General features: G+C 40.9%; 1 protein-coding gene across 4 annotated transcripts in view; it reads right to left on the bottom strand.

Moving 5' to 3' along the window:
* The window catches only part of dnajc24 (DnaJ (Hsp40) homolog, subfamily C, member 24), a 93,728-nt gene that overhangs the window by 986 nt on the left and 77,471 nt on the right, over nucleotides 1-15,271 (bottom strand). For all 4 annotated transcript variants that reach the window (XM_060839052.1, XM_060839053.1, XM_060839055.1 and 1 more), the window contains one exon: nucleotides 4,765-4,833. In XM_060839052.1, the coding sequence (XP_060695035.1) occupies nucleotides 4,765-4,833 (69 nt within the window). The remainder of the gene's footprint in view (nucleotides 1-4,764; nucleotides 4,834-15,271) is intronic.

The following is a 15,271-nucleotide window of genomic DNA, read 5'->3' as shown; positions in this document are numbered from 1 at the left end:
AATTTCAAACCTGAGTACACCAAACCTCTTGCTTCTTTGACCCAACATTGATAAACTTCAATTTCTCAGGACAAGTAGACATACATATATTGAGAATGGAAGAAACACACTTTGACTAAAATTCTGCTGTTCCAAGTCACATGAATATATCACAATTTTAGATTCCTACATAGTCTTACACCATTTCATCTAAACAACCACCTCTAGTCTTGCATTTTCTGCTTCCCCAACTTCAGCAGTGTATAGCATGGAAACAGACCCTTCAGTCCAGCTCGTCCATGCTGATCAGATATCCCAACCTAATCTGGTCCCATTTGCCAACACTTGGCCCATATTCCTCTAAACCCTTCCTACTCATATACCCATCCAGATGCCTTTAAATGTTACAATTGTACCAGCCTCCAACACTTCCTCTGGCAGCTCATTCCTTACACGCACTATCCTCTGTGTAAAAAACAAAGTTGCCCCTTAGGTCCCTTTTAAATTTTTCCCTTCTCACCTTAAACCTATGCCATCTAGTTCTGGACTCTTCCAATCCAGGAAAAAGACCATTCTATTTCCCCTATCTATGCTCCCTCATTATATTATAAACCTCTATAAGGTTAATCCTCAGCCTCCAAAGCTCCACGGAAAACAGCCCCAGCCTATTCAGCCTCTCCTTGTAGCTCAAATCCTCCAACCCTGGCAATGTTTTGTAAATCTTTTCTGAACCCTTTCAAATTTCACAACATCCTTCCGATAGGAGGGAGACCAGAATTGCAGACAACATTCCAAACGTGGCCTAATCAATGTCCTGTTCAGCTGCAACATAACCTCCCACCTCCTATACTCAATGCTCTGTCCAACACTTTGTTCATTTAACTCTACCCTTTTGTACACGCTCTCTTTCCTACTCATTGGTGTCCAAACTTCAATCAGACTCTGGTGTCTGGAAATCTCTCCCAAAGCTTCCAACTTTCTCATTTAAAAAAAAGTCTCAAATTCTCTTTGATCAACTTTGCAATATTGCCTCGTCTATTCTCTGCTTTCTTGCTTTGGCTTCCTGCCTTCCCATAGTACACTTTCTGAAATGCAGCTGGACATCTATTGCATGGATGTTGTACAAGTTAGCTGCACTAAATGTTGTGATAGCACTAGAAATGGTGATGTCTCTATAATTAAGGCATGGCCCCATAATTGCAAGTTGCAGGTGGGATCATTATTGGTGCTATATTGCTGGTGTTATTCTCAGTTTTAATGAGCTATTACATAATTTCAAATTAAAAATACAGTGTCCAAACCTAATCCATGTAAAAATATCAAAAATTGCTTCTCAAAACTCTATATTCCCAAGACCAATGATCCAAGGTACCATTGCAAGCGGACATCCCACTATTAGAAGAGAATACTAACAACAAAAAATAGCTGTGTCTTCAACACATTGTTCTGGAAAGTGTTCAAAAAGAAATAATAATTGGCGAAGAAGCAAATACGTGACAGCCCACACAAAAAAAAGACAAATTACATAGCCTCACCATACATTCCGATCTAACTTTTTTCTCTTGCAGCGTTGGGTCATTTCCCAAGCTGCAACCTCTTCCTGACAATAAATATACAGAGCTTGGAATTTATGTTCTGGCATGGTTGAGCTCACTGGGATTCAGGATGGGTAACCCCAAAATGGACTGCTGAGGATTGTGAAACTCTGTGCTTTTGCATTGTGAAAAATGTTTGAAAAGAAAGATATGAAACTGCCCTCCAGATCTCACCCCCAGCATCCTGACACTCTCCTATGTCAGCAGGGAATTTTCAGAGATACACAGTTAATACCTAAATCCCTTTATCATTGAGCTTTCTTCCCACCATATGCCCTCACCACTGATTACAAACAATCAAGTGCAGTCGCTTGATTAATATTGCATCACATAATGCCCACGTACAGTTAGTTATTTTTAAGCAGTCCTTGAACTTCCCAAACCATATCCTATTGCATAGTTGACTTTATATTTTTGTAATTAATGTAGCAGCCATTTTCCATATATCTTCCATGTTGAACAACACTTGGAGGAAGCACGGAGGGTAGTAAGGATGCAAATGTACTCTGGGTGGATTTCAACGTCCACCACTAAGAGTGCTTGGCAATGGCACAGCTGATTGAGCTGATCAGACCCTAAAGGACATAGCTGCTAGATTTGTTTCTTCCCTCACCACCCGCCACAGAACCAGAGGGAAAAACACATATCATCTCATCATTTCCAGTCTGCCTCCAGCTTGTCCATGATAATATCAATTAAGAGTGGTCATCACACAGTCCTTGTGGAGACACCTTCACATTGGGAATATCCTTTATTCTGTTGTATGGCACTACCACAATGAATTGGCACAGACTTTGAACAGATCATGCAACTCAAGATAGTACTTCATGGATACCCAGCCGGCCATCAACAATAGCAGAATTGCACTCCAGCATAATCTGCAACCTCGTGGCCTGCATATTACCTACTCAACAATTACTACAAACCAGGAGATTAACCCTGATTCAATAGAGTACAGGACAGCATGCCAGGAGCACCACTGGGCATATCTAAAAATGAGGTGTCAACCTGATGCAGCTGCCAAACAGGACAACTTGCATGCCAAATAACATAAGTAGCAAGTGATAAATAAATCTAAACAATCCCACAACCAATGACTCAGATTCAAGCTCTGCAGTTCTGCTACATTCAGTTGTGAATGGTGGTGGGTCAATTAAACAGCTCACTAGGGGAGGAGGCTCCACAAATAGCCCCATCCTCAAATAATTGAAGAGCCCAACATGAGTGCAAAAGATAAGGCTAAAGAATTTTCAGCAATCTTCAGCCAGTAGTGCCAAGCCGATAATCCATCTCGGCCTGCTCCAGTGATCCCCAGCATCACAGATACAGTCTTTAGCCAATTTGGGTCACTCTACGTGATGTCAAGAAATGGTTGGAGGCACTGGATACTGCAAATGCTATAAGCTCAGACAATATTTTGGCAATAGTACTGAAGACTTCCGCTCTAGAACTTGCCACTCCCCTAACGAAGTTCTTCCAGTACAGTTAGAACACTGGCGTGTACCCAACAATGTGGAAAATTGCCCAGGTATACCCTGGTACACACAAAAAGTAGGACAAATCCAACCCAGCAAATTACCATCCCATCAGTATACTCTTGATGATCAGGAAAGTGATGGAACATGTCATCAACAGCATTATCAAGCTACACTTCCTCAGCAACAAACTGATCAGTGATGCCCAGTTTGGGTTCCACCAGGGCCATCCAGCTCCTGACTTCATTACAGCCTTGTTTCAAACATGGAGAAAAGAGCTGAATTCCAGAGGTAACATGAGAATGACTGCCTTTGACAAATTCGATCAAGTGTGGCATTAGGCAGACCTAGCAAAAGTGAAATCAATGGATATTGGGAACAACTTCTCCGCTGGTTCAAGTAATACCTGGCACATATGAAGATAGTTGTAAGTTGGAGGTCAACTATTGCAGCTCCATGACATCGTTGCAGGTGTTCCTCAGGGACCTAGACCCAACCACCCTCAGATGCTTCATCAATGACCTTTCTCTATCATAAAGTCAGATGTGAAGATGAGCTCCTATGATTGGACGTTTTACACCTTCTCAGATGCTGCAGTCCATGTTCAACCACAACAAGATCTAGCCAATATCCAGACTTGTGCACAGAACTGTTGAGTTACATTCATGCCATACAAATGCCAGGCAATGACCATCTCCAGTAAGAGACAATTCAACCCCCACCATTGACATTCAATGGTGTTGCCAACAGTGAATTCAGACTATCAAGATCCTGGGGGCTATCACTGATCAGAAACTCAAATGGACTCACCACATAAACAGTGGCCACAGGAGCAGATCAAAAGCTGGGAATATTGTGGTGAGTATTTCACCTTCTGACTCCCCAAAGCCTGTCCATCATCTACAAGTCAGATGTGTGATGGAATACTCTCCACTTGCCTGAACAGGTGTGGCTTCAACAACACTAAAGCAGCTTGATACCATTCAGGGAATGCAGCCTACTTGATTGGCATCACATCCATCTGCCTTCACGCCCTCCACCATGGACACTCAATAGCAGTATTTACAAGATCCACCTTCTAACCCCACAACCACTTCATCTAGAAGGCCAATGGCAGCAGATAATGGGAACACTACCATCTGCAAGTCCCCTCCAAGCCATCACCATTGTGACTTAAAATATATATCACCATTCCTTAATTGTCACTGAGTCAAAATCCTGGAATCCCTCACTAAGGACATTGTGGGTCAACCTACAGCTCATGGATTGCAGCAGTTCAAGAAAGCAACATACCACCATCTTCTCAAGGGCAGTTAGGAGAAGGCAATAAATGCTGCCCAATTAGCGATGCCCATGTCCCATAAGTAGATTTTTTTTAAAATCAAGGCACAAAAGAAATGAAATGAGTAATCGGTTTATTTATTCTTGTTGACATTGGTTGAGTCCAAAAATATGAACCAAGGCACAGAAAACTCATTTATTTAGCTTCAAATCTAAAATTTCCACCTAAACCATCAGCATGTCTCATCTGAAGAATGGGAACTCAGACAATGAAACACACCCTCACTACTGCACTCACCTATCAGCCTCAATTGTGAATGCAATCTGCAACTCACAACTCTGACACAGGAGTAATATCCATTGCCACTTATATCAAGAGTTTCAAAACCTTCCTAACCTCAGTAATTTCCAGATACACCAGCACTTATTCTTACCTGCAACCCAATGCATGTCTTCTAAAGGGACTTGTGCATCAACTGGCCATGTCTGTGACATGGTCACTTCTGAAACATAAGAAAGAGCAGTTAATTTCATCAACAGACAGTAATAGTTAATTTTGCAGAAATATGCCACATTTTCAAATAGTTAATTTTCCCTTAGTCTTTATTATGTAGAATGTAGAGAACAGAAATGGATCTCAGTTCAACTGGGTCTATGCCATAGCAAATATGCGGCATGACACATTTTACTCCCATCAACATTTTCTACTTCTTTGTCCCTCATGTAATTATCCAACTTCTCCTTAGATGCTTCGATGCTATTTGCCTCAACTACTCGTAGCACATAACCAATGCGTAACAAAATTTCTCCCGAGCTCCTTATTGAACATATTAGTCATGATGTGGAGGAGCTGGTGTTGGAATGGGATGGACAAAGTTAAAAATCACACGACACCAGGTTATAATCCAACAGGTTTATTTGGAAGCACCAGCTTTCGGAGCGCCACTCCTTCATCAGGTAGTTATGGAAAATAAGACGCAGAATTTATAATAAAAGATTACAGTATCATGCAGCTGAAATGATATATTGACCAAATCTGGATTGTTGTTAAGTCTTTCATCTTTTACAATGTTTCGATTCATTAATATGTAAATCCCAGAACTTCTTTTCAGTCACATTCTTAAGATAACTTAAGGTTTTATAACAAAAGGTGACATCTCAGCTCAGATGATGCAATAAAAGGTGTGAGGTTAGAGTCTGGCTGTATCCCAATCTTGAGTCAGACTGATTCTATTTCCAAAGTGGAATTTACAAAATATTACATGATTGAGTGCCTACAGATTGTGCATTTTTTGAGCAAAATAGAATATATCTGCAAATACAAATTCACTCCACAGACTTATATGTGTGCACATGTGCATATGAGGCGGGGGGGGGGGGGGGGGGGGGGGGGGGAGAGAGAGAGAGAGAGAGAGAGAGAGAGAGAGAGAGAGACTGAGAGAGAGAGAGAATTTATTAGTGAGCGTCTTATCTTATATGCACAACCCCTAGTTTTGGTCCCTCCCTCCCCCCCACTCCCATGTGGAAATATCTTCCCTATATTTTGGCGGCACGGTGGTACAGTGGTTAACACTGCTGCCTCACAGAGCCAGAGACCAGGGTTCAATTCCCGCCTCAGGAACTGACTGTGTGGAGTTTGCACATTCTCCCCGTGTCCAAAAATGTGCAGGTTAGGTGAATTGGCCATGCTAAATTGCCCATAGTGTTAGGTGAAAGGGTAAATGTAGGGGAATAGGTCTGGGTGGGTTGTGCTTCGGTGGGTCAGTGTGGACTTGGTGGGCCGAAGGGCCTGTTTCCACACTATAAGTAATCTAATCTTGCAAACTCATATCTTAATTCCCCTGTCAAGTCAGAAACCCCAACACTACCCCCAGCCTTCCATTTTCTAGGGGGGAAAAGCTAAAACAAAATCAATCTTGTGCCATTACTATAGGACTGATATGTATAATTTGAATCAGCGCAGCAAAGGAGGTCTGCTTGCTCCAGACACCTGCAAATAGAGTAATTTACAAAATGCCTTGTAACTTCGGGCAGAACAGATCAGAGCTCAAACGAAAATGCAAAACTGGAGTGGAAATAGACCATTCGGCCCATTCAAACCTGCTTGTCATTCAATAAGATCATGACTGATTTGTTTGTCTTTCAAGTTCCTTCTTCACATTTACCCCCAAAATCCTGATTCCCTTGCCTGACAAGAATCTATCACTGCCTGAAAAATATTCAATTACCTCACCGCCACTGTCTCCTGAGGCAAAGTTCTAAAGTTGGACAATCCCCAGAGAATAAATTCATCGTCATCTGCACTGAAATGGTGACCCATAATTTTTAAATAGAGACCTGAGTTCTGGATTCACTGACAAGGGAAACATTCTTTCCATATCCACCTTATCAAGATCATCCAGGATCATCTGTAACCGTGCAATCTTTCTTCAGTACTGCCCTCGGGGTGTTAGACTAGATCTTACATTTCAGATCTGCAGCCGAATGTAATCAGTTGATTCAGAATTGAGTGTGCTTCCAGTGGATTCTAAATAAGAAAGACAGAGCTTTGGGCAATATTCTGACATAAATGCGTTGAAGCTAGGTATTTACTGCCAATGGCAATACAACATGTCTTCCACATTAAATATCATTATTTGACCCAACTTACACGATATCCACTTTGGAATCGATTATCAATTTTTGTTTCTTAGCATTTCTGTTAAGGACATTAATTATTTGTTCCGTTAAAAACACTACATAAATACAACTTATTGTTGTATTGGAATAGAAGCACAAGTTTAGTTAAAATACATAAATAAAAAGAAAGTGAAAGATGTGGATGAAAAGATAATCCGGGAGTCATAATCCCTGAAAATGCAAGGCACAGGCAAATAATAGTGAAACAGGAAAGGCCAGTAGATGTTTTGGTTTCATGGAAAGCAGCAGAAAGTTATAGAAGACATTGATTGGGCTACAGTTAACAAACTGAGCACAAGTTTGACAGACTAGTGAAAGGACATTAAAACCATTGAAAGTAAACAGCACAGAACTATCAGATTGATGCAAGAGATGGGAAGCTCATGTTCTAATCAGATGCATCAGTATTACAATTGAGTAAAGATAACTACAAAGATATGAAGGAGGAGCTAGCCAGGGTTGATTGGAAGGGGACCTTAGCAGGGAAGATGGTGAAGCAGCAATATAGGAATATGAGAGGACAATTTGGCAGGCACAGCAGAAATTCAACTCAAAGAAGAGTAAACATATTCGGGGAGGACAAGGCAATTGTAGCTGAGAAGGGAAGTCAGGAAGAGTATTAAAAACCCAAAGAGAAAAAGTACAATGTGGTGAAGATTAGTGGGAAGCCAGAGGACTGGAAAGCCTTTAAAAAACAACAAAGGATAACTGAAAAAAAACAGTTAGTGGGGAGAGATGAAATATAAGAGTACGCTAGCGAGTAATATAAAAGAAAATTGCCAGAGATTTTTTTTAGGATATCTAAAAGAGAGGTAGGCAAGAGAGTGTGCATTGCACTGATGGAAAATGAGGCTGGAGAAATAGTAATGGGAAACAAAGAAATGGTGGAGGAACAGAATTTGCTTCAGTTTTCACATTAGAAGACATCAGCAGCATACCAGGACTTCAAGAAAGTTAGGGAGCTGAGGTGAGTGCAGTCGCCATCATGAAGGAGATGGTGCTGGGGAAGCTGAATGGTCTGAATGATGGACCATTGGACTATACCCAGAGTTCTGAGGTAGATAGTTGAGGAAATTTCAGGACCATTGAAAAGTCAAGGAGGGCTGGAAAATTAGTAAGATAACATCCATTTTTAAAAAGGGAGAGAGGCAGATAGGAAACTATAGACTGGTTAGCCTGTCCACAGTTGTTGGTAAGATTTTAGGAGTCCATTATTAAGAATGAGATTGCAGATTACATGCAAGCACATAGTAAAATAGGGCTTAGTCAGCATTGCTTCAAGAGTGCATAAGGAATATAGTAAGGGACTAAGTATGTAATCTTGCGGAGCACTCATGTTGAGGATCATGGTGGAGGTGTTGTTGCCTATCCTTCTTCAATTTGATTTGTAGGTCAGGGAGTCAAGGATCCAGTTGCGGGGGGGAGCAGAGTCCGAGATCTCGGAGTTTCGAAAAGACCTAAAGTCAATAAATAGGAATCTGACATAGATGTCCTTGTTATCCAGACATATGGCCTTGTATCCAGGGATGAGTGTAGGGCCATGGAGATGCTGTGGACCTATTGTAATGGTAGGTGAAATAATGGATCAAGGAAATCTGGGAGACTGGAGTCGATGCGTCCCACTACTAGCTCTCAAAGCACTTCATAATGATGGAGGTCAGAGTCACTGAGGTAGTTATTAAGGCATGTTGCCCATTTATAAATCAAATGCTGCTGTTGTAAGAAGGTAGGTCACTTTCAGGAAACGTGCCCCATAGCAACTTACAGCCACAGAAAAACAGAAGATCGAAGACATACAAAGGTGATACAAGGTAGTAGTCTCTAGTACAAGATAAAATCAAACTTTTTCTAAGGAACCCAAACCAAACATTTTATCATGTTGACATGTGTGTCAATTGGCATCGCATGGATTTCAAATTAGACACAAGAACAAATATCAATCAGCAAGCCTCAACTGTCAAGAGTGTTTACAGCCAGCAGAAGTTCAACGACATGGTCCATGGAGCACTGCACTTAAAGGTATGCTACTAGCAATTCCAACATAGACAAAAGCAAATAATAGAAGATGAGAAACAAAAATTGCTGGAGAAACTCAGAAGGTCTGGCATCATCTGTGGAGAGAAAGCAGAGTTAATATTTAAAGTCCAGTGATCCTTCTTCAGCACTGATGATAGGTAGAAAAAGAATTGTATATGCTAAAATGGGGGTGAGAGGGGGCAGGTGTAGAATAAAGGTGTAAGCAATAGGTGGAGGTACAGCCCATAGGAAGAGAAGAGGAGTTAGGAAGACAACGAATGGAGAATAGTAAGTCAGGGAGAAAGAAGAGCTGTCTGTAAAAATAACGCCAAACTTCCAGTTTTCTGCCACTTCAACACACCACCATGTTCCCTGGCCAACACTTCCGTCTAGGGCTTGATGTAGTACTCCAGTGAGGGTCAGTGCAAGCTGGAAGAACAGCATCTCATTTTCCACTTGTGGACCTTATAGCCTTCAGGACTCAATATTGAGTTCAATAATTCTAGGGCATAAACAGAGTTTTTGATATCCTTTACCCACCTCACATCACAGGATCTGGCATCAAGGCGGCACGGTGGCTCAATGGTTAGCAGTGCTGCCTCATAACTGCAGAGACCTAGGTTCGATTACAGCCTTGAGGAACTGTGTGTTACATTGCATGCTCTCCCCTGTGTCTGCATGAGTTTCTGCCAGGTGCATGGTTTCCTTCCACAGTCCAAAGATATGCAACTTAGGTGGATTGGCCACACTAAGTTACCCTGGAAGGATGTGTAGGCTAGAGAGTTAGCCATTCTAAGTGCAGGGTTATGGGGATAGTGTGGGGATTGCTGTTTGGAGAGTCAGTGGACTAGAAGGGCTGAATGGTCTCTATCCACATTGTAGGAATTCTGTGATCACATGGGCTGCTTTCAGCACTATCAATTCATTTACATCTACTTGTGGTCCCAATATCAGATCATTTTTCTCCTTAGCTTTCCATTATCTATCCCTTTCTCTTCCTGTCTTTCTCCCCCTCGAAACTCCATCTCCACCTATTGTGTATTCCATCACACCCTACCTTCCAAGCATTAGCCTGTATACCACTTTTTTCTTAGCTTCCATCAGTTCTGAAGAAGGCTCCACTGGACCCAAAATATTGACATCCACATATGCTACCAGATCTGCTGAATTTCTCCAGCAATTTCTGTTTTCTGTTTCAGAAAAAACATTCCCCACAGTGAGCATTTGATCATGAATTCATCCCTCATTAGAAAGGCAAGAAATATTACCTTCTAAACATTTCTTAAAAGCATACAATCATTCTGTAATCATTTTGTAAATATTTAACTTCAGTTACTGGAGTCCCTGCTGGACATCGATAGCTCTCCTGTGAAGATCATGAAGAGCACCAAATTTCTTGGCATATACCTGGCGGAGAATCTCAGCTGAACCCTCAACACCAGCTCCATAACCAAGAAAGCCCAGCAGGCTGAGGAAAGCCTATCTTTCACACCCCCCCCCCCCCCCCCCATCCTCACCACATTCTACAGAGGGTCATTAGGAGTACCCTGACCTGCTGTATCATTGCCTGATTTTGGAAGTGCACTGTCTTTGTTCATAAGACCCTACAATGGATAGTGAGAACAGCTGAGGAGATCATCGGGGTCTCTCTTCACTCCATTACCAAGATTTAGTTCACACACTGCATCTGAAAGGCTAACAGCATTGTGGAAGACCCCACACACCCCTCACTCAAACTCTTTTCCATCCTGCCATCTGGCAGAAGATACCGGTTTCTCACGGCCAGACTGTGCAAAAGTTTCTTCCCCCAAGCCATCAGGCTCCTTAAGACAGTTTAATCAGACACTTTCCCATCGGAAATTATTTTGTATTGCTGCTAGGATAATATCTATTGCTCATCATTCTTCTGTTACACTGTAACTTGCATGTTTGCACTTCTTAAGCACTTTATGCTATATACGATTGTGTCATTTATGCTGTCAATGTAGCACCCTCAGGATTGGAGGAACGCTGTCTTGTTTTTACTGTATCAGTTGTATATGGTAGAAAGAACAAATAAAAATTACTCTACTCTAAATATAGCAAGGTACTACCTCTGGTCAAAATTCCTGAAGGAAGGTCTAGAGCCACATGTATGACAATGATTTATTACCACTAACCTCTAGTGACACACAAATGATGTAGCCTGAGGTATTGTATGCAATGTTGCCATAAACCTAGCATTAAAATGTGAAAGTCCAGATTCCTTCACTAGTTTAAGAGGGTAAACATAGAATTTAAAAATAAATGGTTGTTTTTTTTTCATTCACACTTAATGCCATTTTCAAAACCTCCCAAACATGACAATATGGAAGGTCTTCAATCAGCCTATCACGCCTGCATTTTTTAAAAACTGATCCCACTTCTTTGCAATTCTCCATAGCCATGAAAGTGTGTCTGTTTCACATATTTATTCAGTTTGCTTTTGAAAGTCACAATTGTAATTGCCTCCCTCACCTCTTCACACAGCACTTTCTTGATCACAATAATTCCCTTTGGAAAAAAATTGTCAACTCATCAACCTCCTGGCTCTTTCTTTGCTAATTGCACTCAACAACAGTTATAGAAGGTGAATAAAACTTTTATTATCAAAACTATTCAAGCATTTTGGTCAAATCGATAGGAACCTTGAGAAAAAAAAGCAGGAATTAAATGAAATTTTACAAGATTTTAATACTACTAAGAATTTAGTAAAGAAACTTGTGAAATTCCTGCATAAGCCATTTATCTTAGACTTAAAAACACACAACAGCAGGTTATAATCAACAGGTTTAATTCGAAGCACTAGCTTTTGGAGCGCTGCTCCTTCTTCAGGTGGTTGTCCTGATGAAGGAGCAGCGCTCCAAAAGCTAGTGCTTTCAAATAAATCTGTTGGACTATAATCTGGTGTTGAGAGTGATTTTTAACTTCGAACATCTCAGTCCAACACCGGCACTTCCAAATCATATTTTGACTTAACAGTGAAGGAGGTGGAGTTTAAGTAAGTCAGCCATATTATTGCATTTCCAATAATGCTGGCTCTTTTCAGTATCATTTTTCTGGCTTTCATTTCCTTTATCAATATAATAGATTCGGATTTCATGACCTCTTGTATGTGGCAATCTCATTGTTTATTTTGTACAATTTTTTTTAGAAATTGGACTAATCAATTCAGTCTCAAATTCAAAATTGTTTTCCCTGGTTCTGCACTGCCCGAAGAGATACAAATCAGATGCCAGAGCTTTGCTGCCAATGTGTAGGCTGCCATTGAATAGCTAACTAACTGTCCCTGCGTTACCCCAAGTTCAGAAGAGTGCTCTTGGGGGTGACCCTATGTGGATCAGCAACATGTGAAGCCATGGAAGCATGATGCTATTCATCTCTAGTGGCTGATGTGACAATCAACTTCCATCAGTACACTTTGCCGCTCCTTCCAAGTTGTCACCGAAGTCCTTTATTGCAGGACTCATCTGTGACATTTAATTAAAGCACAATACTGTGTATACTGAAAATCTGAAATAAAAACAGAAAGTACTAGGGAAACTCAACACGTCTGTTGGCCTCTGTAAGGGGAGAAGAAGTTGACTTTTCAGTTCCAAAGAAGTCACGCCTTACTTGAAATATTAACTCTGCTTCTCTCTCCACAGATATTGCCAGACCTTCTTAGCTTCTCCAGCTTTCTGTTTTAATTTCATTTGTGATCTTGCCATGTGGTGAACTGGTGCAAGAATCAGCTTTTGCAACCAAGCCAGGGACAGTGACTCATACTTGGTGACTTACTAACTGTAGATCTCAACTCTGTATCAGCTCTTAGAGTACATTAGGTGTCAGCATCTGAACTGGTGGTTCTATGTCATTGCAAATCTAATGGTAGGACCTCCTTATTACTGATGCAATTTCACTACTTCCTTTAGGGTTGTCGCTGGCAGGGATCATTTCCTGGGTATCTTAAAGCCGGAAATAAAATTGTGTGTGGGAGGGTGGATTAGTGGAAGGTGGAGTTGGGTGGAAATCCACCTTTTTGATTAATTATCCAATTCTTTTCTCCACACATTTTGACAGTCCATTATAAATTATAATCACACTGCATTTCTTTTGTAAATCATAAACTGATATTTTCTGGGTCTTGATCCTTCAGGCACTGAAAATAGTCCCTCTTTTCATGATTCTTCTCTCAAAACTTCCCTTCTTAAACAAAAGCCACAGCTTCATCAATCTATCCACAAAACCGAAGTCGTCATTTTCCAAGTGTAGTGATTGGAATGAAGTCAGTCAGGTGGACCTCATAGAATGAGAGTTCCATAATTTGGACTGTTAACCTACTCAGGGAGTCCTGGCTGATGGATATAAACTAGAGATTCAGGGGGTCTGTTCACTCTAGGAGCCAGCTCTGAGGTGTTGAGTTAATGTCATGTACTATGCACGTGTAAATAAAGGATGACTTGGTAACAGGATACCAGTTATTTGACAAATATTTCCTGTAAATATGTTATGCAATACCTGTAAAGTTTTCATATTCTTCCTGAAGTGTAGTTCCCCAATTTAGACAATATGCCAGTTGAGGTTAAACCAGTGACTTTTTTTTTGAAAAGAAAGGTACAGTGAATGATCTTAACTGAGCCTTCGCTTTCACAAACTCTCAATTTACTGAACCTACTATCTCAAGTAATTCTTGCCTTACTAGACTGTGGTGGAGTTGTCAGTGATTGAGTTCATAGCTCACTCTAAAGACTGGGAACATATCATTCAGGCTTATGCTCACAGTGCAGTACTGAGATTGTGGTACATTGTTGAAGTGCTGTACTATGTGTGACTTGTTTAACTGACATTTTCTCTGGCCCACAGTTGCCTGTAAATGATCTCTTTATAATCTCCTTGCTTTTGTACCCTGTGCCTTTATTTACATAGAAAACATATAGGATCTTAGCCTAACAATGTTGTGAAACTGCACTGCCACCTTCAATAGTTTGTGCACATATATCCAAGGCCTTTGCTCCTTCACTCCTTTAGAGGTATGCCCTTTACTTCACATTGCCTCTCATCATTCTTCATGACATTTCATCACTCTTTTCTGCATTAAATTTCTTCAGTCCATTTCAGCAGCTCAGACCATCTACTCTTGAAGTCAGTCTTTATTAAGTAAATGAGGTAAGTAAATCTTCACACACAGGCTGGTCTCAAATTGTTGCACATGTGCCCAGAAAATGGAGGGAATGGACTTTTTGCCAAATGAGCAAAGCTTAAATGTAAGCATTTAATATAAACAGTGCCTTTTACAAACAACATCCTGAAGTAAATTAATACTTTTGTAGTGTTGTAGATAACATGACAGCCAGTTTGTATACAGTAAATTCTAACATATAGCAACTTGATAGTGATTGTTTCATCTGTTTCAGTGATGTTGGTTTAGGGATGATAATATTCTTTGAAATTGTGCTGTGGGATCTTTGATACCAAGCAAGGGACCAGAAAGAACCTCAATTTAAATATATCACACATAATACTGTACTGCACTTCCAACAATGTACCACGCTCTCAAAACTGCACTGGCAGCATAAGCCTGAATGATATGCTCCAGTCTTTGGATTGAGCTGTGAACTCAACCTCTGACTAATTCACCACAATTTTAGGCAGTCAAGAATGATGATAGGTTCAGTAAATGGAGAGTTTGTGGATATGAATGCTCAGTTAAGATCATTTCACTATACCTCAATATTTCAAAAGTGCAATTATTCATTTGAGAAATGACAGACTGGATCTTCTTAGTATTTTGATAAATGATTTGACATGCCTCAAACTCTTTTGGTGCACCTGAATTGATTTACTAAACTTACTGTACTTCAACACTGAGAAAATATACAATCACCACTCTGATTACAGCCATAAAATTATTAGATTAGATTCCTTAAAATGTGGAAACAGGCCCTTCAGCCCAACGAGTCCACACTGACCCTCCGAAGAGTAAACCACCCCGACCCATCTCCCTCTGACTAATGCACCTAACACTATGGGCAATTTAGCACGGCCAATTCACCTGACCTGCACATCTTTGGATTGTGGGAGGAAACCGAGAACCCGTAGGAAACCCACGCAGACACGGGGAGAATGTCTGTGTGAAGTTTGCACAGTCGCTTTGGGCGAGAATCGAACCTGGGACCCTGATGCTGTGAGGCTGCAGCGCTAACCACTGAGCCACCGTGCCACCCACTGTTGTTCTATTGTTCTTCT

Source organism: Hemiscyllium ocellatum, chromosome 18 (assembly GCF_020745735.1).
Source record: "Hemiscyllium ocellatum isolate sHemOce1 chromosome 18, sHemOce1.pat.X.cur, whole genome shotgun sequence".
Taxonomy (NCBI): domain Eukaryota; kingdom Metazoa; phylum Chordata; class Chondrichthyes; order Orectolobiformes; family Hemiscylliidae; genus Hemiscyllium; species Hemiscyllium ocellatum.
This window is presented reverse-complemented; position numbering and strand designations above follow the sequence as displayed.